Here is a 25,260-nt window from a genome sequence, read left to right on the forward strand (position 1 = left end):
CCACAGTAAGAGTTTGGTGTGTATCTTTTCAGTATGTTATCTATGTTATGCCCCAATAATGGATCCGTGATTAAAGGTGCAAGACTGATATAAAGCGAAGGTCAAGCAAAGCTTTATTTTGCTCCAAGCATCAAGAATCTAACTGAACGTTCAGGGACGCACCTCTTACAAGAGAGGGCGACCCTTCTCTGTTTCACAGTCTTGCTTTTTTTTTTTTTTTTTAAAGATTTTATTTATTTATTTGACAGAGAGAGATCACAAGTAGGCAGAGAGGCAGGCAGAGAGAGAGGGGGAAGCAGGCTCCCCGCCGAGCAGAGAGCCTGACGCGGGGCTGGATCCCAGGACTCTGGGATCATGACCTGAGCTGAAGGCAGAGGCCCTAAACCACGGAGCCACCCAGGTGCCCCTCACAGTCTAGCTTTTAAGGGCAAAGGCCATGCGGTCGGGCCCGGCCCACACAGGTGACCAATGAGATTTTAACACACAAGGAAACTCCACAGTGATGCTAGGTGACCAATTGAGTTACAATTTACTCTAGTAGACATTTGACCCAGCCTATTACACCTTGATTAGTATTGGCGCGGAAAAGGCTCCCAAAGGGCGGAGGCCCATACTCCTTGGTAGCTAGGGAGACAGTATGCAACCCCCCACTGATCGATGTCTCCACCTGGCCTGACCCACCCTTGTATCTGGGCTTTGTTACCTGGACTTGTTTTTAAGCGAACCCCTGGGGAAAGGGGAACAGGGACAGTTTAAGGGTTAAACAACAAGGTTTTTGTTTAACCTCAATGAAAGCCTCTTGCTAAAATATAAAAATATAAAATAGGTCCTTACAGTCTATGCTTAAATATCTAAACCTCCAGTTACTTATTTAAAGTTATTTATTAAAAAAAATTTGTGACAGGGGCAGGGCGCACCTGGGTGGCTCCATCGGTTAAGTGTCTGCCCATTTCTTTTTTTAAAAAAATGGATACAGGGGTGCCTGGGTGGCTCAGTGGGTTAAAGCCTCTGCCTTTGCCTCAGGTCATGATCTCAGGGTCCTGGGATCGAGTCCCGCATCGGGCTCTCTGCTCAGTGGGGAATCTGCTTCCTCCTCCCTCTCTGTCTCCTTCTCTGGCTACTTGTGATCTCTGTCTGTCAAATAAATAAAATCTTAAAAAAAAAAAGGATACAATATGCTTTATTCTGTAACTTGCTTTTTACTTCACAGTGGATTGTGGTAGTTACTGCCCCACTGCTCTACCAAAAGATTTTTATCAATTCGTACTGCCATCAACAGTATATAAGTATGCTTATTTCTCCATCCACAATGGCACTGGATGTACTTAATCCTTCTTTTATTTATTTTTAAAGTTTTTTTTTTTTTAAAGATTTTATTTATTTATTTGACAGAGAGAAATCACAAGTAGGCAGAGAGGCAGGCAGAGAGAGAGGAGGAAGCAGGCTTCCCGCCGAGCAGAAAGCCCGATGTGGGGCTCGAACCCAGGACCTGAGATCATGAACTGAGCCGAAGGCAGCGGCTTAACCCACTGAGCCACCCAGGTGCCCCTATTTTTAAAGTTTTTAAAAAAGATTTTATTAATTTGTCAAAGAAAGAGTACACAAGCAGGGGGAGTGGCAGGCAGAGAGAGAAGCAGGCTCTCCACTTAGTACGAGCCCACTATAGGGCTGGATCTCATGACCTAAGCCAAAATTAAGAGTCGGACACTTAAGTAAGCTACCCAGGCACCCCTATTTGCATTTCTTTTTAAGTGAATTGCCTCTTGACAAGTTATACCATATTTTTCTATTAAACTATTCTGTTTTTCTTGTTGATTTGTAGGGGCTTTTTGTGTATTGGGGAAATTAATCCCTTTTCTATTACAGATCACAAATATTTTCTTCCAGTTTGTCTTTTCACTTTGCATATGGAATCTTTTGCCATTATCAAATTTTTTCAGCTATTTCCTTTATGGGCTCTGAATTTCGTGTTATTAGAAATGTCGTTAGAAATGTTCTTCCTAACCGAAGATTTAAAAAATATTCTTCTAGGGGTGCCTGGGTGGCTCAGTGGGTTAAGCCGCTGCCTTCGGCTCAGGTCATGATCCAGGTCCTGGGTTCGAGCCCCACATCGGGCTTTCTGCTCAGCAGGGAGCCTGCTTCCTCCTCTCTCTCTGCCTGCCTCTCTGCTTACTTGTGATTTCTCTCTGTCAAATAAATAAATAAAATCTTTAAAAAAAATATTCTTCTATATTCTCTTCTAATACTTATTTTATTTATTTATTTTTATTATTAAGTAATCCTTATACTTAACATGAGACTCAAACTCACAACCCCAAGATCAAGAATTGCATGCTCGGGCGCCTGGGTGGCTCAGTGGGTTAAGCTGCTGCCTTCGGCTCAGGTCATGATCTCAGGGTCCTGGGATCGAGTCCCGCATCGGGCTCTCTGCTCAGCGGGGAGCCTGCTTCCCTCTCTCTCTCTCTGCCTGCTTTTCTGTCTACTTGTGGTCTCTCTCTGTCAAATAAATAAATAAAATCTTAAAAAAAAAAAAGAATTGCATGCTCTGCTGACTGAGCCAGCCAGGCACCCCCTAATGCTTTTTTTTTAAAGATTTTATTTTTAAGTATTCTCTCTACCTGATGTGAGGCTCAAACCTACAACTCTGAGATCAAGAGTCACATGCTCCACTGACTGAGCCAGCCAGGTGCCCCATCTTCTAATATTTTAGAGTTACCATGTGTGTTCATATTTTCATCCTTCTGGAATTCAAAATCATCTTTCTCCATTTGTGGTCATCAGGATAATTGCATCTTCATATAATGGTCATCACATAGATCTCAGAACAAGAAGAACCCCCAGAGATCACTCAGAGACCTGAGTCCTTAACTATTACCTTGAGCTTTTAGGGAAGCTCAAGGGTTTCAACCTGATCTTCAAGATTATGGGATTTATCCAGAATTTTCTCTTGAATTTCCCAGGGGAAAGGCTACTAGTGACTTTACTTACAGCCTTAGAACTCTTAAGCCTTAGAGATGCCTGGCTGTTTGGGTGTAGAGATCACTTAAAAATAAAAATAAAAAAAAAAAGAGGGGTACCTGGGTGGCTCAGTGGGTTAAGTCTCTGCCTTTGGCTCGGGTCATGATCTCAGAGTCCTGGGATCGAGCCCCGCATCGGGCTCTCTGCTCAGTGGGGAGCCTGCTTCCCCCTCTATCTCTGCCTACTTGTGATCTCTCTGTCAAATAAATAAATCTTAAAAAAAAAAAAAAAAAAGAACTGTTAAACCCAAGCCAAGCCTTTTCTTGCTTGGTCTCTCCTGTCTTATCTTCCTCTGCTCTCCTATGTATACCTTTACTGATTCTGAATTTTTATGGAACTTTCCTGAATCTAAGCCTTTGCCTAAATTGCTTTGTACTCATTGCTTTGGGCATCCTTCATTCTACCTGTTTTTTAAGGCCTAACTTAAATGTTTCACTTTTCCATGCAGTCTTCCTTGATTTCTCAAGTCTACCCAAACTTTCTCCCTTCTGTACTCCTGAGACATACAATGTGCCACCTAGGAACTAAGATAATTTTCTGCCAGGTACTACCATTATTTGCACACCTGTCTGATTCTCTCACTTAACCTCCTCAAGAGTATCGTTGTAGACTCCGGATGGCTGGAATATGGTAGGACTTAGTAAATGCTAGATGGCTAAAGATTGAGAGCTTGTTGTCTTTCCTGTCTCTGCTCTTAGACTCACCCCAAAAGCCTAGTGTATGAAGTGGGGGAGAAAGAAGAGGAAAAGTGGGAGGAGTACAAACTGGTGTTCTTGGCTTGGAGTGCTGCTTTGTAGAGGAGCTGGTGTGCCAGTACTGTCCAGATGCGCTGCGGATGAAAGGCAGGGGTAATAGAGGACTGGCGTCCAATTCAGTCTCTTCTGGATCCAAGAGAATTACCTTTGGGATTCACACATGGAAATTGTCAAGGATGAATCACTCCTAGAAAGGTGTAGTTTTTGTTTCCCACTTCATTTTCATTTCTTTTTTTTTTTAATTAAAACTTTATTTTTTAATTTTTTCATTTATTTGACAGACAGAGATCACAAGTAGGCAGAAAGGCAGGCAGAGAGAGAGAAAGAGGAGGAAGCAGGCTCCCCACAGAGCGGAGAGCCCGATTCCGGGCTTGATCCCAGGACTCTAGGATCATGACCTGAGCCGAAGGCAGAGGCTTTAACCCACTGAGCCACCCAGGCACCGCTTCATTTCCATTTCTTAAGAATGGGTTTGTGTCTATGGGGGATAGGGAGACACAGCAGGCTGGCCCAGTAGTTGATGGTCAGAAACCAGATGCCCACCTAAAACAAGAAGGAGGAGAAGGAAAAATTATTGGATCAGGAGACCAAGGCTGGTGAGGAAATCTTAGAAAGTTCTTATCTGATGAGGGAGGCTTGCCTCTAGTCTCAGGGAGTTCTACTCTAAGAGGCACAGGCCTAGCCCTCCGAAGGTTTTCCTTTCCTAATCCTCCATGGTACCATAGACTTCTGATTTCTTTTCTACTTCTCTGGTCACTACTTTTCCATTCTTTATCTGCTTCCTCTTCCCATGCCCTATTTGTCAGTGTTCCAAAGGGTCCTATCCTTAGGAATTTTAATTAATCTGATTTTCTATTCTTCTCCCCAAACCTGCGAGAATTTGAAGTAAAAAAATCTTAAAAGTTATCCTGAGTCCTTCCATTTCCTCACACTGTGCATCTAATTTGTGAGCAAATTCTTAGTCCTCTACCAATTCAAAATGTACTCAGAACCCTAACCATTTTTAATCACTTTCAGTGCTACTACAACTCTGTGGTACTACCTAGGACTATCATTTCCTACTTAGATTATTTGTGATAAATGGCCTTTCTTCTTTCACCCTTGCCCTTAGTTTATGCTCAGTGTAGTAGCTAGAGTGATCCCGCTAAAAAGTTGGATGATTACCCTTCTCTGCTCACAACTCTCCAATGACTTTCAGCTCACTTAACAGTAAAGGCCCAAGTCCTTAAGATGATCTACAGGTTGGTATGTGATTTAGTCCCCTGTTCGCAGACTTCATCTTCCATTATGCTTTTTACTCACTCCATTCCATTCACTGTTCCTAAAATATAGAAGGTGAACTTCCATCTCAGGGCCTTTGTACTTGGTATTCCCATGGATTGGCGTTTTCTTTTCCTAAACATCCACAAATCTTTCACTTCCTTTACTCAGGTCTTTACTCAGATGTCACCTTTTTCCTGACCATCCTTTATAAATTTCAGTCATGGATGCTTTCTATTTCCTTCCCTCTGCTTTATTTTTTCTTTTTAACCTATCACTATTATTATTAGTCATTTTCCTCTGGAATATAAACACTGTGAGAACAGGAATTTTTTTGGGAGGGGTGGTTCTTTTACATACTGCTATATCCCCAATGCATAGAACAGTGCTTGGTATCCTATTGGCAATCAGTAAATGCTTATTTAATGATGACTGAAAAGTTTAATTGCCCAAGGAGTATCAGTATACCACACATGTGTAGTCCTTACCTCTTTCTGATTTCTAAGCTCACATTCCGTCCTGAGCATCCCTCCAGAAAACGTGCCATCATAATTTGGACAGCTGAACTCATTTTTACCTCCTTTAGTACTTCAGTAAACCTTACTTCATTCTTGTTTCTGTTAAAAATAGACCCCCCAGAACTTGGCTTTTCTTCTTTATGATTTATTCTTCCATGCAGCAGGTCTCCATATGAAAGTATTGTTGAGTGAGTCCCCTAAATCTTGGTTTAGTTCATTCCCTAGTCTCCACCCCTGCTGTCTCTGCTTTAGTTCAGGTGTGAATCTTTTACTCAGTGCATAAGTCTGCCATGGAGTCTCCAGTCCATTTTATTCACTGATGCCATTTTAATTCTCCTGATGAAGAGTTTTGTTCAGCTCATTGCTCTTCCACAAACCGATCGCTGCCCATTATTTGCTGAATTAAATCGGCAAATAATCCAGAATTGATGATTTGCTATTCTCTGCTTACTTTAAATTCCCCCTTCTGGAATGCCCACCTTCTTTCATTGTGGGTTAAAATCGCTGCACCCTTCAAAGTACGAATCTGATCTTCTCTGGAATTCTGAAAACAAGGCTGAAGAATTAGGCATGAGAATCTACACATTCTTTATGTATCCAGAAAATGTAGAAATGTAAATCTTTCCTAATCTCTTAGCCAAAAGCCAATTTTTCCAGAGCAATTAATGCACCTGTCAGGTCATTATCACTCTCTGATTTTTCGAAGAGTTAACTATTAATGCTTCGATTTCCCTTACCAAGTAGGAACTTTTGGGAACAAAGATTCATTTTATGCAGTTATGAATCCTCTATGCACCTGATTCCAAGTGACATCCGATAAATGCAGAAGGCAGTAAATATCTGGGATTGGATTACCTAGTTTAAACCGCTGGATGTCACAACTGGAGGGAGATTTAGAGGTCGCCTTTCAACCCAATCTTTGTAAACGAGGAAAATGAGGCCCGGAAAGAGTGGGACTTGTACCAGACCACGGACTCGGGACAAGAAACCAGATATTCTGATTCCCAAACAGGTCTCATTAGTAAGTCTTTGTGCGTCCCTTGGCGATTCGAACCTCTCAGGTTCTTGCCTGGACCCCTTCCCCAGCCTCTACACCTTACCCTTTCAGTGACCCCCATCCTTCCCATTGCAGGGTCCACTCATTCCAATTGCAGCGGTCCAGGTATCTGGAGTTGTGGGGCGTGGAAGAGAGATTAGTTACGTCACTGTCGGCTCCTCCCATTGGCCCAGGGAGGGTGGAGCGCGGCGCCATGACGCCAGACGCCCAAAGAGGCGGAGTGGTGGGGGGAAGGAGGAGGGAAGTAGGACTTCAACATGGCGGCTGTGGTACTGGCAGTGGCTACGGTGACGGCCTGGCCCGGGGCGGGCAGAGTTGGAGGTGGTGGCGTTCGTTTTCCCTAGGGCCGTTAGGAGCTCAACGGGGACCGAGCCTGAAAGGCCGTCCGGCGCCAGCGCGTTTCGGCTTCTGGGACGACAGCGGCAGCGGCGTTCAGGTGAGGGGGCCTCCCGCTGGGAGAAGGGGGGGGGGAGAGGGGCGGAGTTGGGGGAGGGGACCGGTACCGGGAGACTGAACCGGGAGGATTCCCTGAGAAGAGGTTGGAGGCTAAGTGGGAAGAAAGGAGGTATAGTTGAGGGGGTAGGAGGAAAAAGGGGCCAGAGATCCGTGACTTGGTGAGGATTCTGGGAGAAAGGTCGGAGTAAGGGGACTAGAGTTGAAAGGGCGGAAGGCAGATGGGATGCGAAAAATGAGTTCGGATTAAGGGGACTAATACCTTACTGGAAGACAGGCGCAGTAGATGTGTATCTGGCTGGAATGAGAGCTAGGTGGGAATTAGAGGATGTCGGGGAGGAGGATCCAGGTTTTAGTAAAGAAGGCGAGTGATAGGGAGTTGAGATTGAGTTAGGGAAGTGAGATGCAGATTTACTTCTCCCAGAGGCGTTGAGATTAGGGAGAAATGGAGGAAACCAGAGCCAGGGTGAGGGGTCTTTGGGGAGATCTTTGACGTTGTCTGGTCTTCTCCAGTATGTTTATATTTGCTCTTTTGTTTATTTCCTGGGTGGAGACTTACCTGTACAGTCCACTTGGGCCTCAGAAGCAGTCCCAAATCTTTACTGTGGAACATCAACTTGTCATTTATTTGATACCTATGAGGGATCTCTGACCTTTGATTGTCTCCACACAGACTAGCCTCTTGAAAATGAAAATACATTTTATATTAAGCCGAAATAAAAATTTGAGTTTTTCAACACCATAGAGTGTTAGAAAACGAGATTTGGTAATTCAGTTAACTATTAAATACTTGGTGTTCTAACCCCACTTATTAGTGTTTTCTCTCTTTCCTCAATTGTAGTTACTAGCACTTGAGAAATTGGATAGACATGATGGATCTTTCTTTTTGGAATTTTGTCACATTTGATGAGGGGAAGACAGGGCACTTAATCTATAGTGATAGCTAGTTCTTTCTAATTAATGTCCCGAACTAGTTAAACTGAAAGTTTGTGTTATTATTTTATAACAAAGAATGTGAAATTTTCATAGTCTTAAAGAATTACATTTTCTGCATTAACTTATTAAGTGGAATGTTATAAATTAGGTTTTTATTTCTTTTTTTTTTTTTTAAAGATTTTATTTATTTTATTTGTTAGAGAGAGAGAGGGAGCGAGCATGAGCAGAGGCAGACAGAGTGGCAGGCAGAGGCAGAGGGAGAAGCAGGCTCCCCGCTGAGCAAGGAGCCCGATGCGGGACTCCATCCCAGGACGCCGGGATCATGACCCGAGCCGAAGGCAGCCGCCCAACCAACTGAGCCACCCAGGCGTCCCTAGGTTTTTATTTCTAATCAGTTCTATTCCGTTTTTCTTTTATTATTTAACATTTAATGCCTACTATGCATTGCATTAAGAGTCGTTCTCATTTTGGAAATAGGAAAATTAATGTTTCTGTATCACTGCACAATAAAAAACTTACTAACTTGCTATTACCTCGTTTGAAAAAAAAGTGTTACTTTGGAAATGATGACTATGGAAGAAAATGAAACAGTGTGGCTATAAGAAGTTCCTGAATTTTTCTTTGACCCATTACTTCATCCTGACATATTTTATGTGGATCTGAAAGATTTTATAAATTTTTAAAGTAATCTTCAGATGCAATGTGGCGCTCGAACTCAATTCCAAGATTGAGTTGCATGCTTTTCCAGCTGAGCCAGCTAGAGCCTGTGAAAGATTTTATTATTTATTTACTTTTTTACTAATTATTTTTTATTAACATATAATGTATTATTTGCCCCAGGGGAGATTTTATTTTTCATTTTGATTTTTAAGATAAGAGCAACAGAGTCCTGATGTGATAATATTAGGTCTGTAGACAGTTCTTTTTTTTTTTTTTTTTTAATTTTTTTTTTTTAAAGATTTTATTTTTTTATTTGACAGAGATCACAAGTAGGCAGAGAAGCAGACAGAGAGGGGAGGAAGCAGGCTCCCCGCTGAGCAGAGACCCCCCCCCACCGACCCCCCACCATGCGGGGCTCGATTCCAGGACCCTGGGATCATGACCTGAGCCGAAGGCAGAGGCTTTAACCGGCTGAGCCACCCAGGCGGCCCTGGAGACAGTTCTTATCAGTGGTTGTTAGTTCACATTTCTTAGACTGGCAAATGTCACTTTATCTTGTGCATCTTTTCTTTTGTATCTTAAATATGGTAATGTACTTAAAATGATTCTTTTTTTTTTTTTTTTTAAGATTTTATTTATTTGACAGAGAGAGATCACCAGTAAACTGAGAGGCAGGCAGAGAGAGGGGGAGAAGCAGGCTCCCTGTTGAACAGAGAGCCGGAGGTGGGGCTCGATCCCAGGACCCTGGGATCATGACCTGAGCCAAAGACAGAGGCTTAACCCACTGAGCCACCCAGGTGCCCCTGTTTTGAAGATTTTATTTATTTGACAGAGAGAGAGAGACAGCGAGAGAGGGAACACAAGCAGGGGGAGTGGGAGAGGGAGAAGCAGGCTTCCTGCTGAGCAGGGTGCCTGATGCAGGGCTGGATCCCAGGATCCTGGGATCTCTTGACCTGAGCCAAAGGCAGACACTTGACACTTAACAGCTGAGCCACCTGGGTGCCCCTTGTTTTGTTTCTAAAATAAGCTCTACACTCAAAATGGACTTGAATTCATGACCTCGAGATTAAGAGTTTGGGCCTACTGACTGGGCCACCTGGGCTCTCCTGTTTTGAGTTTTTTTTTTTTTTTTTTTTAATATTTTATTTATTTGACAGAGAAATCACAACTAGGCAGAGAGGCAGGCAGAGAGAGAGGAGGAAACAGGCTCCCCGAGGAGCAGAGAGCCCGATGCGGGGCTCGATCCCAGGACCCTGGGATCACGACCTGAGCTGAAGGCAGAGGCTTTAACCCACTGAGCCACCCAGGAGCCCCTGTTTTGAGGTTTTTTTTTTTTTTTTAAAGATTTTATCCATTTACTTGACAGAGAGATCACAAGCAGGCAGAGAGGCAGGCAGAGAGAGAGGAGGAAGCAGGCTCCCTGCTGAGCAGAGAGCCCGATGCGGGGCTCGATCCCAGGACTCTGAGATCCTGACCTGAGCCGAAGGCAGCAGCTTAACCCACTGAGCCACCCAGGCGCCCCTGTTTTGAGGTTTTTAACACGGAGATTATTTTAAGTAAATCTTTTTCCCACAAGCAAACCCCCCCCCCCCCAAAACAGTACCATCAATTCATCATTAATCAGGTAATTTTCTTTAGGTAGGCTTTTTAAGAAATGCAAAAGTTAGTCTGTAGTACTTTAAGTATTAAATAGCTTTTTCTGGGTGCCTGGGTGGCTTGGTCGGTTAAGCAGCCAACTTAATTTCAGTTTACGTCATGATCTTAGGGTGGTGAGATTGAGCCCCGTGTGGGGTTCCGTGTTGGGTGTGGAGCCTGCTTAAGATTCTCTACCTGCTCCCCCCCAAAAAAAAGGGTTTTTCTTAGAATCAAAAAACCCTTGAATCTTAGAAATCAACTGGGTTTAGATTTTAGCATAACTTGGGCATCCCTGCTTTTGTATCATGAAGATAAGTGAAAATCTATCGTTTTTTCCAGAATCTAATAATTTAGGAAGGCCTTTCGGGTAGAGGAAGAAGTAAGCAGGTGTTTCTCTTCTAACCTGTACTGCACAATTTTGTAATATTAGAAATTATTTGAATTAAGAGTAATATTTTCCTATGAATTGAGAGTTGTTATTTTATGCTTTAAAAATTTTAGGTGAGGGGCGCCTGGGTGGCTCAGTGGGTTAAAGCCTTTGCCTTCGGCTCAGGTCATGAGCCCGGGGTCCTGGGATCGAGCCCCTCGTCGGGCTGTCTGCTCTGCAGGGAGCCTGCTTCCTCTTCTCTCTCTCTCTGCCTGCCTCTCTGCCTACTTGTGATCTCCGTCTGTCAAATAAATAAATAAAATCTTTGAAAAAAAAATTTAGGTGAGAGTAGCAAGATTTAAAAAGGGAAGAGTGCTAACACTGGGCTTAAGCTAATGAGGAAGGCATTGTTAAGCACTTTACATAATCTTTTAATCTTTGTAATATGATTAGGTAGGCAGGTTGGGATACACATGCTTTTTAGCTGTTGAGGAAATTGAGAATCAGTGAATTTGAGTCATTTAAGGTTACAGAGATAAAATGGTAGTCTGAATTTGGACTTGAATTTGTTACACTTCAGTACCCAAACTGTATCTGTTACACCTTTGTGACTCTTAGCCAGTCACAAAGTCATTCCAATTCCTGTCAAGTAAATTTAAAGTATAATCACTGTTTTTAAAATAATGACATTTAAAACTACTTGTTCTTTTTGGAATAGTAGTGTAACTGGGATGATAATAGTTCATTAAAATTGTAGTCACTAAGATGTCATTAGTATTCTAGGAGGAGATGCATACCTGAATATTTTGTACTTAACAAAATAAACTGGATAAACTGGGTAAGAGACTCAAGTTTTCTTACTTGTATTGCTGAGTCAGGTAGGATTCAGTTCATGAAAGGCCAAAATTTATATTTGGCAGTAGTCTGGATGTGTTCTCATAAGTCTGGATTGGTCATTATCAGTTGCTTAATTGCTTACCAAACCCTTCTAGTGGTTGAGTCACTGAATTGGCTTATGGTAATTGTAAATCTTGTGGTTACTGAGTCAAGAGCCAGCAGTATGTGTTTTGGTTGCCTCACTTCCTCCACAACACTTGATATTGTCAGACTTTTAAATTTTTTTCTAACCTAGTGGGTTTTAAATATTGTGTATTTTGTTTTTATTAGCATTTCCTTAAGTTAAACATTCTTTTATGTGTTCATTATTTGTGCTTCTTCCGTGAAGTATATTTTCAAGTTCTTTGCCTCTTTTGAGTTCTCTTTTTCTGATTGACTTTTAAGACTTTTTTAAAAAAGATTTTATTTATTTATTTGACAGAACACACACACATGCACAAGCAGAGGGAGCAATAGGCAGAGGGAGAGGGAGAAGTAGGCTCCCTCCTGAGGGGGTAGCCCAGTGCTGTACTCGATCCCAGGACCCTGGGACCATGACTTGAGCCGAAGACCGACCAACTTAACCAACTGAGCCACCCAGATGCCCCGAAAAGTTCATAATTTTAATTAATTGAAAATTTCAGTTTTTTATGGTTTGTGCTCTTTGTTTCATTTAGGAAACCCTTCTCTGCTAGGCATGCTTTTTTTTTTTTTTTTTAAGTTTATTTATTTGAGATTTACTTATTTATTTTAGAGAGAAAGAAAGTGTGACCGGGTTGGGGGGGCAGGTAGTGGGAGAGGGAGAGAGAGTCCCAGGTAGACTTCTGAGTGCAGAGCCTGATGTGGGGCTTGATTACAAGATCCTGAGATTATGACCTGGAGCTGAAATCGAGTTGGGCTGATAACTGACTGAGCCACCCAGGTGCCCCAAGTTTGTTTTTTTTTTTTGTAATCTCTGCCCCCAGTGTGGGGCTCTAACTCAGGATCCTGGTATCAAGAGTCACTTGCTTTACAGACTGAACCAGCTAGGTGTCCCAGGGCCTGAAGTATTTTAAAGCAAATCCCAGCTTTCCTGTAAACACATTATTATGAACCTCTGATAAGGCTTTCTTTTAACAACATAACCACCATGCTATTATCCCATCTGATAATTATTAGTAAGTCCTTTATAATCTAATGCCATCCATATTAAAATTTCTCTTACTGTCTTAAAAGTGTCACTTTAGGGGGTTCTTGGGTGGTGCAGTTGGTTGAGTATGTAACTATTGGTTTTGGCTCAGGTTCTGATCTCAGGGTCATCAGGTCAAGCCCGAGTCAGGCTCTGCTCTCAGCTCAGAGTCTGCTGGAGATTCTTTCTCCATCTGCTTCTCCCGAGCCTCCCCTTCGTACTCTCATACACTTTCTCTCTCTCAAATAAATAAATCTTAAAAAAAGAAAAGTGTTAGGTCTCCTGGATGGCTCAGTCGGTTAAGTATCTGCCTTCAGCTCATGTCATGATCTCAGGGTCCTGGGATTGAGCTCCACATTGGGCTCCCTGCTGAGCAGGGAGTCTGCTTCTCTGTCTCCCTCTGCCCTTCCTCCCGGCTTGTGCTTGCTCTTTCTCCAATAAATAAGTAAAATTTTAAAAAGTATCATTTTACAAGCAGCTTGTGCCATTCATAGTTCAGATAAGGTCTGTATTTATCACTTATTTGGCTTTCATGTCCAAGGCTTTTTTATTATATGATAAGTACCCCCTTTTCATATGATTGATTCATTGGAAAAACCAGGGCATTTGTTCTGTAGCTATCCTACATTCAGTATCTGTATTCTTGTGGTTTATTTTTTCCCACTTGCTCTTCTATTTTTTTTTTTTTTAATATTTTACTTATTTATCTGACAGAGATCACAGGTAGGCAGAGAGGCAGGCAGAGAGAGAGAGAGGAGGAAGCAGGCTCCCTGCAGAGCAGAGAGCCCGATGCGGGACTCAATCCCAGGACCCTGAGATCATGACCTGAGCCAAAGGCAGAGGCTTAACCCACTGAACCATGGTTACAGGCTTGATTTGTTTATTTTTTATTTATTTAAAAAAAAATTTTTTTTTTTCTTAAAGATTATTTATTTATTTGACAGAGAGAGATTACAAGTAGACGGAGAGGCAGGCAGAGAGAGAGAGAGAGGGAAGCAGGCTCCCCGCTGAGCAGAGAGCCTGATGCGGGACTCGATCCCAGGACCCCGAGATCATGACCTGAGCCGAAGGCAGCGGCTTAACCCACTGAGCCACCCAGGCGCCCCCAAAATTTTTTTTTTTTATTTGACAGAGATCACAAGTAGGTAGAGAGGCAGGCAGAGAGAGAGAGAGAGAGGAGGAAGCAGGCTCCCTGCGGAGCACAGAGCCCGATGCGGGGCTCGATCCCATGACCCTGGGATCATGACCTGAGCTGAAGGCAGAGGCTTTAACCCACTGAGCCACCCAGGCGCCCCGATTTGTTTATTTTTTTTTATAATTTATTTTTTTTTTCAGTTTTCTTGTGGTGTATATGTATATATTTTTTCTTGTATTCTTGTATTTTCTTGTATTTGATAAAACTTTAACATATTTAAGGTGTATACCCAAGTTTTAAAATTTGAAAATTGTTTCATATTATTCATTGGGTTATGGGTATTTGGGCAATATTTTCTTGATTGCAATACAATACAAATTTTTCAAAGATTTTATTTATTTATTTGAGAGAGAGAGAGAGAGAAATGTGAAACGGGGCAGGGTCAGGGGGAGAAGCAGACTCCCTGCTGAGCAGAGAACCTGACTTGGGATTTGATCCTGGGACTCCGGGATCATGACCTGAGCCTAAGGCAGACGCACAACCTACTGAGCCACCCAGGTGCCCTAGAAGCTTGATTTAATTCATGTTTTTTATTTTTATTTTCTGATGGTGGGGGGAATAGCACCACATAGGTGGTGCTCTGTAATTACTTCTGCATCACAGTAGGAGATATATAATGACTGGTTGTCCCACTTTCAGTGATTTTATTGTGTTCGGATGGTGTCAGCCTGATCTTCTACTATAATATTCCCTATTAATTTTTTTTTTAAAAGATTTTATTTATTTATTTATTTGACAGAGAGGGAATGCAAGAGATCGAGAGAGCGCAAGTGGGTGCGGGTATGCACAAATGGGGAGTGGCAGGTAGAGGGAGAATAAGAGGTAGGCTCCCTGCAGAGTAGGGAGGCCTGATAGGGGACTCGATCCCAGGACACCAGGATCCTGACCTGAGCTGAAGGCAGTCGCTTAACCAACTGAGCCACCCAGAGGCTCTGTGTTTCCTATTAATCTTAACTTAATGTTTAGTATCCACTGATGATACTTGAATCAGTTACTTAATTAGGAGTTGTGAAAATGGGGGCTCCTGGTTGGCTTAGTCGGTTTGGTTTCTGCCTTTAGATTGGGTCATGATCCCGGGGTCCTGGGATCGAGCCCCACATTGAGCTCCCTGCTTAGCAGGGAGTCTGCTCCTTCCTCTCCCTCTTCCCCTCCCTCTGCTTGTACTTTCTTTCACTCAAATAAATTTAGAAAAAAAAGTTGTGAAATTTTATCATCATGCTAATTCTGTTACATTTATGTTTTTGAGTACTGTTCTTCTCTAAAGAGCTTTCCCTCAGGGACGCCTGGGTGGCTCAGTTGGTTAAGCAGCTGCCTTCGGCTCAGGTCATGATCCCAGCATCCTGGGATCGAGTCCCACATCAGGCTCCTTGCTCAGTGGGGAGCCTGCTTCTCCCTGTGCCTCTGCCTCTGCCTGCCACTCTGTCTGCCTGTGCTCACTCTCTCTGACAAATAAATAAAATTAAAAAAAAAAAAAGAGCTTTCCCTCAGCAGCAGGCTTACACTGAAGTATATAGTTCGTATTGGAAAGGGTGGATGAGTACACTTACCATGATGAGAATTGTTGAATTACTATATTGTATACCTGAAGCTGCTATAACACCATGTTAACTACACTGGAATTAAAATAAAAAATAGTAAAAATAAAAAAAAAGAAAGGAGGATGAATGCTTCATTCTTTTAATTAACCAATTTCAAAGTAAAGAGTGTAACAGTTTCCTCTTATGGTAACAGGCTATTTTGAGTTCTTTCTTTCTTTCTTTCTTTCTTTTTTTTTTTTTTGAAGTATACACACCTAGTGTAGAGCTCAGCATGGGGCTTGAATTCAACAACTGTGTGATCAAGACCTGAGCTGAGATTAAGAGGTGGACACTTGGGCGCCTGGGTGGCTCAGTGGGTTAAGCCGCTGCCTTCTGCTCGGGTTGTGATCTCAGGGTCCTGGGATTGAGTCCCGCATCGGGCTCTCTGCTCGGCAGGGATCCTGCTTCCCTCTCTCTCTCTCTTTGCCTGCCTCTCCATCTACTTGTGATCTTTCTCTGTCAAATAAATAAATAAAATCTTAAAAAAAAAAGAGTTGGACACTTAACTGACTGAGCCACTCAGGTGCCCCCCTCCTTTTTTTGACTTTTGGTTTTCTTTAAAGATTTTATTTTTTATTTGAGAGAAAGTATACATGAGTTGGAGGGGGGAAGCTTCTCCCCCCAGGGCTTGGTCTCAGGACCCTGAGATGATGACCTGAACTGAAGGCAGATGTCCAACTGACTAGACCACCCAGGTGCCCCAACTGTTGGTTTTCTAAGGATCTGTTCTTCGAGTATTATCATAAACTCCTAAATTTATACCATGTGTTTGAGCAATTATAGTCATTTTTAAAAGATTATTTATTTTTAAAAAGATTTTATTTATTTATTTGACAGAGATCACAAGTAGGCAGAGAGGCAGGCAGAGAGAGAGAGGAGGAAGCAGGCTCCCTGCAGAGCAGAGAGCCTGATGTGGGGCTCAATCCCAGGACCCTGGGATCATGACCTGAGCTGAAGGCAGAGGCTTTAACCCACTGAGCCACCCAGGCGCCCCAAGTTGTTTCATTTTTTATCAATGGGAGCCATTTCAGGTTGGTAGCTATTTGGCATGAACTAAAATCCTTTTTTTTCCCCAAAGTTTTATTTATTTAAATCATCTTTACACCCAACATGGGCTTCAAACTCACAGCCCTAAGATTGAGAATCACCTGTTCTTCCACCTGAGCCAGCTAGGTGCCCCATGAACTATAAATCTTTGAAAGGCTTTTTTTGTATATAACAGATGGCCCAGGGTAATCTTACATATTCTTCCTGTATGACCATTTCTTTAAGAATTAATGCAGAACTGATATCGAGAGCTCAAAATGTGGTGCCAGGGATGCTCCCTTATACTGTCCTGGCTTCTACAAATATTTTTTTTTAATTTAACATTTTTAAAAATATTATTTTGGGGGCACCTGGGTGGCTCATTTGGTTGAGTGTCTGTCTTTAACTAGGGTCATGATCTCAGGGTCATGGGATCGAGCCCTGAGTTGAGCTCGCTGATCAGCTAAGAGTCTGCTTCTCCTCTTTCTCTGCCCTACCCCCACTCGTGCACTCACTCACTATCTCTGAAATAAATAAATAGATCTTTAATTTTTTTTATTTTCTTTTTTGGGGTGCCTGGGTGGCTCAGTTGGTTAAGCATCTGCCTTCGGCTCAGGTTAGGACACTTGGGTCCTGGAATTGAGCCCCATGTCAGGCTCTCTACTCTGCGGGGAGCCTGCTTCTTCCTCTCCCTCTGCTTGCTGTTTCCCCTGCTTGTTTGTACTTTATTTCTCTCTGTGTCAAGTAAATAAATAAAAAATTTTAAAAAAATTTTTAAAGATTTTATTTGTCAGAGAGCAGGGGAGTGTGCACAAGCAGGGGGAGCAGCAGGCAGAGCGAGAAGCAGGCTCTCCCTCCCGGGCAAGGAGTCGGATGTGGGACTCGATGCCAGGACCTTGGGATCATGACCTGAGCTGAAGGCAGATGCTCGACTGACTAAGCTACACAGGTGTCCCAATAAATAAAATCTTTTTTTTTTTTTTAAGATTTTATTTATTTATTGGATGGAGGGAGAGACAGTGAGAGAGGGACTACAGCAGGGGGAGAAGAAAGAGGAGGAAGCGGGCTTCCTGTGGAGCAGGTATCCCGATTCGGGGCTTGATCCTAGGACCCTGGGATCATGACCTGAGCTGAAGGCAGACGCATAATGACTGAGCCACCCAGGTGCCCCCCAATAAATAAAATCTTTAAAAATATTTTTATTTTTTAATTTTTAAGTAGGCTTCATGCGCCATATGGGACTTAAACTCATGACCCTGAGATCAGTAGTTGCATGCTCTACCATCTGAGCCAGCCAGGTACCCCTGCAAACATTTTTAAAAAATCACAAGTTCAGGGGCGCCTGGGTGGCTCAGTGGGTTAAGCCGCTGCCTTCGGCTCAGGTCATGATCTCGGAGTCCTGGGATCGAGTCCCGCATCGGGCTCTCTGCTCAGCAGGGAGCCTGCTTCCTCCTGTCTCTCTGCCTGCCTCTCTGCCTGCTTGTGATCTCTCTCTGTCAAATAAATAAATAAAATCTTTAAAAAAAAAATCACAAGTTCATATTGATTTTTATAATTCAGATTTAGGAATTATAGGGTTTTTACTTCTTTAATATTGTACTTGTCTTTTTTTCTCTCTTACATAAAAAGTCTTGGTTCCTTACAATACAAGCATAATTATTTACTGTATTGTATATTCACATAAAATGGCTTAAAAATGGTAATACTGATATTATCGCTAACAAAAAAATTCTAAAATCTTTCTAGTTCTTTATGTTTTTGGAACATATCACACTACTATGCAGTTAGAATACTGAGTTCTGAAGTCAATGAAATAATTTTCTGGGTGTGGTCATTAATTTTATGTACAGTTAGTTTTTTTTTTTAAGATTTTATTTATTTATTTGACAGAGATCACAAGTAGGCAGAGAAGCAGACAGAGAGAGAGGAGGAAGCAGGCTCCCTGCTGAGCAGAGAGCCCAATGAGGGGCTCGATCCCAGGACCCTGGGATCATGATCTGAGCTGAAGGCAGAGGCTTTTACCCTCTGAGCCACCCAGGCGCCCCAGGTTTTTTTTTTTTTTTTTTAAGATTTTTATTTATTTATTTTACAGAGCGATCACAAGTAGGCAGAGAGTCAGGCAGAGAGAGTGGGGGAGGCAGGCTCTCCGCTGAGCAGAGAGCCCGATGTGGATATTGTTCCCAGGACCCTGAGATCATAATCCTGGGCTGAAGGCAGAGGCTTAACCCACTGAGCCACCCAGGTGCCCCTACAGTTAGGTTTATTTGTTTCAACTTGAAATCATTTAGGGATCTAAAAAGTTAAGTTTTATTATTTGGAATATGTGATATATAGTTACTTTGAAAACTCAATGTGGAGATAAGGAAAAGTAAAACTTACTTGTAACCCATCATTTGAAATACCCACTATTATAATACTTGTATAAAATATTTGCATAACTAACATTGATTGAAAACATACCTATGAGGATTGTTCTAAGTACTTTATGTTCATTATCTTGTGTAATCCTTAAAATAATCCTGTGAGATCGTTCTTACCTATTATTATCCCCATTTTATAAGTTGGGTACCTGAAGTTCAGTTATGTTAACTTGTTCAAGGGGTACACAGCTAATAAGTGGCAGAACTGTGACTCAGACTGTGATTTTTCTTAGTCCAAAACTTACCTCCATTACTGTGTGTTCTCTTTTCATTCTTTTTTCTATGCTTATAAACAGTTACTTTTTTTTTTCTTTTTAAGATTTTATTCATCTATTTGACAGACAGAGATCACAAGTAGGCAGAGAGACAGGCAGAGAGAGAGAGGGGGGAAGCAGGCTCCCCGCCGAGCAGAGAGCCCGATGCGGGGCTCGATCCTAGGACCCCGGGATCAAGACCTGAGCTGAAGGCAGAGGCTTTAACCCACTGAACCACCCAGGTGCCCCTAAACAGTTACTTTTAAAATATATTTCATACATTTGGTTATTATTTTTTTTGTTTACAGTGTCTTTTTAGGAGAAGTTTTAATGAAGTCCACTTTATTTTTTCTTTAATGGTTTGTGCTTTAATTGTTATATCTAAGAAATTATTACCTAATGTCAGAATGATTATCTAAGGTTAGAATGATTTTCTTGATGTTCTCTTCTAGAAGTTTTATGGTTTTAGATTTTATAAAGTCTGTGGTGGATTTTGAGTTAATTTTTCTGTATATGATGAGAAGTGTGGATGGGAGGTTTTGTGTTTTTATTTTTTTTTATTTTTTATTTTTTTTAAAGATTTTATTTATTTATTTGAAACAGAGAGAGAGATCACAAGTATGCAGAGAGGCAGGCATAGAGAGAGAGAGGAGAAAGCAGGCTCCCCGCTGAGCAGAGAGCCCGATGCGGGCCTCGATCCCAGGACCCTGAGATCATGACCTGAGCCGAAGGCAGAGGCTTAACCCACTGAGCCACCCAGGCGCCCGGTTTTGTGTTTTTAAAAAAATTTTTTTGGATGTAGATAATCTATTTGTTCTAGTACCGTTTTTGGAAATAATTACCCTTTCTCTGTTGATTGCTTTTTTGTTTTAAAAATATTTTGTGTATATGTGGGTCTGTTTTTGGATTCTGTTTTGTTGCTCTGTTTGTCTTTAACCTTTATAGAGGGTTTTCTATTTGATTACCAGGAACTCATAAGTAAGTATAAAAATATATGGGTTTTTTACTATAGGTGATGGTTTTCTGGTACCACCTTTGTTCCTTAGAGTAAGTACAAGCCATTGACATGTGGAACTACTTTTATTAATATAAGATTTAGGGGGTACCTGGGTGGCTAAGTCGGTTAAGCATCTGCCTTCAGTTCAGGTCATGATCCCAGAGTCCTGGGATTGAGTCCTGATTGGGCTCCCTGCTAAATGGAGAGCCTGCATCTCCCTTTGTTCCTCACCTTGCTTTTGGTTGCTCTCTTTCAAATAAATAAATAACAGTCTTAAAAAAAAAAGATTTAAGGGGGCGCCTGGGTGGCTCAGTGGGTTGAAGCCTCTGCCTTCAGCTCGGGTCGTGATCCTGGGGTCCTGGGATCGAGCCCTGCATCAGCTTCTCTGCTCATCGGGGAGCCTGTTTCCCCCCACCCCTCTCTGCCTGCCTCTCTGCCTACTTGTGATCTCTGTCTGTCAAATAAATAAATAAATCTTAAAAAAAAAAAAAAAGATTTAGGAAGGTGAGGAGGTGCTAGTAAATCTAGTAACTATTGCTTTATTATTTTTTTAATCCTTATAATAACCCTTCTTAGATTCACTTGATTATACCATTTAATTTTTCTTCTATTATTAATCTTTGTTTTTATTCATAAGAAGAATGCATTAAGTTTTGTTATCAGAGATAAATGACAGCCCATTTTGATAGATACCTATTTGATAGATACTTACATAGCAGGTAAGATTAATTTAAAGATCTCTGTCCTTGTGTCTTTTTATTATAAATCATTTCATATTAAGGTTTTTCAGTTGTAAAATAGAGAAGCAAGATTCTGTTGTGTACAGTAGTCCCCCATTATCTGCAGAGGATATGCTCTAAGATTCCCAGTGGATGCCTGAAACTTTGGGTAGTGTGAACCCCATATATACAGATGTTTCCCAACTTAAGTAGTTCGATTTACAGTTTTTTGACTTTATGATGTGAAAGCAATATGCATTTATTTAAAAAAAGATTTTATTTATTTATTTATCTGACAGAGATCACAAGTAGGCAGAGAGGCAGGCAGAGAGAGAGGAAGGGAAGCAAGCTCCCTGCCAAGTGGAGAGCCCCATTTGGGGCTTGATCCCAGAACCCTGGGATCATGAGCCGAAAGCAGACGCTTTAACCCACTGAGCCACCCAGGTGCCCCAGCAATATATATTTAATAGAAACCATACTTTGATCTTTTCCCAGGCTAGCTGAATGTTGGTATGATACTTTCTTTCTTTTTTTTTTAGATTTTATTTATTTTATATATAGAGAGATCACAAGTAGGCAGAGAGGCAGGCAGAGAGGGAGGGGGAAGCAGGCTCCCTGCCAAGCAGAGTCTGATGCGGGGCTCCATCCCAGGATCCCAAGATCATGACCCGAGCCGAATGCAGAGGCTTAACCCACTGACCCAGGCACCCTGATATGATACTCTCTTATGATACTGGGCAGTGACAGCAGCTGCAGCTCTCAGTTAGCCATCTGACCATGAGGGTAAACAGCAGATACACTTATAACCATTTTGTACCCATACGGCTGTTTTTTACTTTCAGTATAGTATTCTGTAAATTAAAGGAGATATTCATCACTTTATTATAGAATAGACTTTGTGTTAGATTATTTTGCCCATGTGTAAGCTAATATAAATGTTCTGAGCACACTTAAGGTAGGTGAGACTAAGCTATAGTGTTCAGTAGGTTAGGTGTATTAAATGTGTTTTTGACTTAGGATTTTTTTCAATTTATAATAGGGTTATTGAGATATCACTCCTTCATAAGTTGATGAAGTTCTGTACTATATTTTTTCTTGTAAAGATATACATATGATCAGTTTTATTTATTTTTTAAAAGATTTTATTTATTTGTTTATTTATTTATGTTAGAGAGCACGAGGGTGGAGGGAGGAACAGAGGAAGAGGGATAGAATCTTAAGCAGGCTCTAAGGCCAGTGCAGAGCCTGACATGGGACTTGATCTCATGACCCTGAGATCATGACTGGACCCGAAATCAATTGAGTCAGCTGCTTGACTGACTGAGCCACCCAGGCACCCCTAAAAGATTTTATTTTATTTTATTTTAATTTTTAAAGATTTTATTTATTTATTTGGGAGAGTGAGTGCATGAGCAGGGAGGAGAGAGAGAAGCAGGGTCCCTGTGAGTAGGGAGCCTGACTTGGGGCTAGATCCCAGGACTCTGGGATCATGACTTGAGCCAAAGGTAGGTACTTAACTGATTAAGCCACCCAGCTGTCCCAAAATATTTTATTTTTAATCTCTATACCCAACATGGGGCTTGAACTCACAACCTTGAGATCAAGAGTCACCTGCTCTACTGACTGAGCCAATGAGTTGTCCTAGATGTGATCAATTTTAATTTATAAATTAGGCATAGTAAGAAATTAGCAACAGTAATAAAATGTAGCAATTATAATGACATATATTGTAATAAATTGTGTGAATGCGGTCTCTAAGTATCTTATTATACTGTACTTCTTGTGAAATGATAAAATGTCTGTGTTGAAGTGAGATGAGTTACGTAGGCATTATGACATACCATTAGGTTACTATTGACCTTCTGATGATGATAGGTCGGAAGGAAGACTATCTCCCTTTATGGGGTTGTGCCATCTTTATATTGTTTGTTTCCTGGTGTACTGCACAGTGTTCCCTTTGGGGTGAGTTCTCAAGTTTGGTGAACAACGCTCTGTTAGATTTTTGTTTCCATGGGAAAAAACATTCAGATTTCACATGACTCCCAACAGTCAGAACAATGTAATCCACAAGACTCCTGGAAGAACAAAAAAATTTGTTGTTATTTCTTTCAGGTCAGATTCATAACCCATGGTGTGATATTTAGCTTGTGTAAAATAAAAGTTAACCAATTTTATCATATTGGCTACTTGTAGAGTGAAGTAGCGTTATTAGTGTTAAATAGTAACCATTTTCGGGGCGCCTGGGTGGCTCAGTGGGTTAAGCCGCTGCCTTCGGCTCAGGTCATGATCCCAGGTCCTGGGTTCGAGCCCCACATCGGGCTTTCTGCTCAGCAGGGAGCCTGCTTCCTCCTCTCTCTCTGCCTGCCTCTCTGCCTACTTGTGATTTCTCTCTGTCAAATAAATAAATAAAATCTTTAAAAAAAAATAAATAGTAACCATTTTCTTCTTAAAAAAGTGGGTGTGGACTGTGTATACTTACTGAGTCATAGATTCAGCAAGTGATTACATTTGTTTATGTGCTCTCATAACTAAGAATATGAAGGAAGTCTTGTGGTATTTTTCTTATGTGTATGAGTACATAAAAGCCTCTAAAGTCTATAGTTATAAAAGAATAGATCCAGACCCTCAATTCTGAAAAGGTTGTCAGATCATTTACTCCAGACTTCTCTTTTTACAGAAGCAGCCCTGAGTTCTTTTTTTTTTCCACCCAAAGGTTTTGATAGGCCCTAAACCATCCCAAATTGATGGAATTGTTAAGACTGGGACTCATGTTTTTAACTGTCCAGGGTGCTCTTTTCTCTCTTATGTGAGGTGTGATGTGATTTTTTTTTTTTTCTTAAAGATTTTATTTATTTATTTGACAGAGATCACAAGTAGGCAGAGAGGCAGGCAGAGAGAGAGGAAGGGAAGCAGGCTCCCCGCTGAGCAGAGAGCCCTATGCGGGGCTCAATCCCAGAACCCTGGGATCATGACCTGAGCCAAAGGCAGAGGCTTTAACCCACTGAGCCACCAGGCGCCCCGGTGTGATGTGATTTTTGAGAGTTGGGGAGGAGACGACATTTTTGGTTCAGTTACCTCTTGAAATTATTTTTCCCCCAATGTTAATTCACAGTTTAAAGAATTGAGGGGTGCCTGGGTGGCTCAGTTGGTTAAACATCTGCCTTAGCTCAGGTCATGATCTCAGGGTCCTGGGATTAAGGCCCACTTCAGGCTCTAGGCTCAGCAGGGAAGTCTGTTTCTTCCTCTGCCCTTCCCCCTGCTTGTTCACTCTCTCTCAAATAAATTAATAAAATTAAAAAAAAATAGAATTGATAGGTTTATGGCTGTATCTCCTTTTGGGACTTTTTTAATGTTAAAAATGTTTTTAAAGATTATTTGAGAGAGAACAAGTCGGGGGAGGAGCTGAGGAAGAAGCAGCACTGAGCAGGGAGCCTGATGTGGGGCTTGATTCCAGGACCCTGAGATCATGACCTGACCCAAATGCAGATACTTAACTGACTGAGCCACACAGGTGCCCCATTAAAATTTTTTTTTAAATTAATTTAAGAATTTTAATGAATTGGCTAAGGTAGAGGGGTTAGGGATAAAAAAAGAATTATACTGATTAAAAATTTCTTTCTTTCTTTTTTTTTTTTTAAAGATTTTATTTATTTATTTGACAGACAGAGATCACAAGTAGGCAGAGAAGCAGGCAGAGAGAGAGAGAGGAGGAAGCAGACTCCCCATGGAGCTGGGAGCCCGATGCAGGACTCTGCCTGCCTCTCTGCCTACTTGTGATCTCTGTCTGTCAAATAAATAAAATATTTAAAAAAAAATTTCTAATTAGCTATTGCCTTATGTTATGACTCCCTGTTCACTTGTAATTAGCCATTACTTTCCTGTTCTTTTGTTATAGGCCTTATGATTTCAGACTATTGGTAACTACAAAAGTCATTGCTTACCTTTCTCATTGTAAAAAAACAGAAACAAAAACAAAAAAATAAACTTTCTCATTGTAAGGGCATTTTTTTGTCTAGTTGTATTTGCAAAATACATATTATTTAGGGATATTAGTTATAGAATCATATTTTCAGAAAGTTTAAGGGGAGATGGCAAGCAAATATGAAAAAGCCTCCCCTTCTAAAGATTAGACATGGTGCTAGGTGCTGGTAGGATTAAGAGGAACCCAACATTGAGGAAAATCCTTGTCTGGATTTCCTGACCCAATTTGGAATTAGCTAGAGTTCTTTTTTTTTTTTTTTTTTTTTTTAAGATTTTATTTATTGAAAAAGAGAGAAGGAGCATGGGAGGGGAAGGGACAGAGGGAGAGGGAGAGGCAGGCTCCCCACTGAGCAGGGAGCCTGATCCTGTGAGGATCCCAGGACTCTTG

General features: G+C 41.5%; 1 protein-coding gene across 1 annotated transcript in view; it reads left to right on the forward strand.

Moving 5' to 3' along the window:
- The first annotated feature begins 6,786 nt into the window (after positions 1-6,786).
- The window catches only part of UBAP1 (ubiquitin associated protein 1), a 64,202-nt gene continuing 45,728 nt past the window's right edge, over positions 6,787-25,260 (forward strand). The window contains 2 exon segments of the mRNA XM_047699611.1: positions 6,787-6,952; positions 6,955-7,044. Of these exon segments, the coding sequence (XP_047555567.1) occupies positions 6,802-6,952; positions 6,955-7,044 (241 nt within the window). The 5' untranslated portion in view covers positions 6,787-6,801.

Source organism: Lutra lutra, chromosome 13 (assembly GCF_902655055.1).
Source record: "Lutra lutra chromosome 13, mLutLut1.2, whole genome shotgun sequence".
Classification (NCBI taxonomy): Eukaryota; Metazoa; Chordata; class Mammalia; order Carnivora; family Mustelidae; genus Lutra; species Lutra lutra.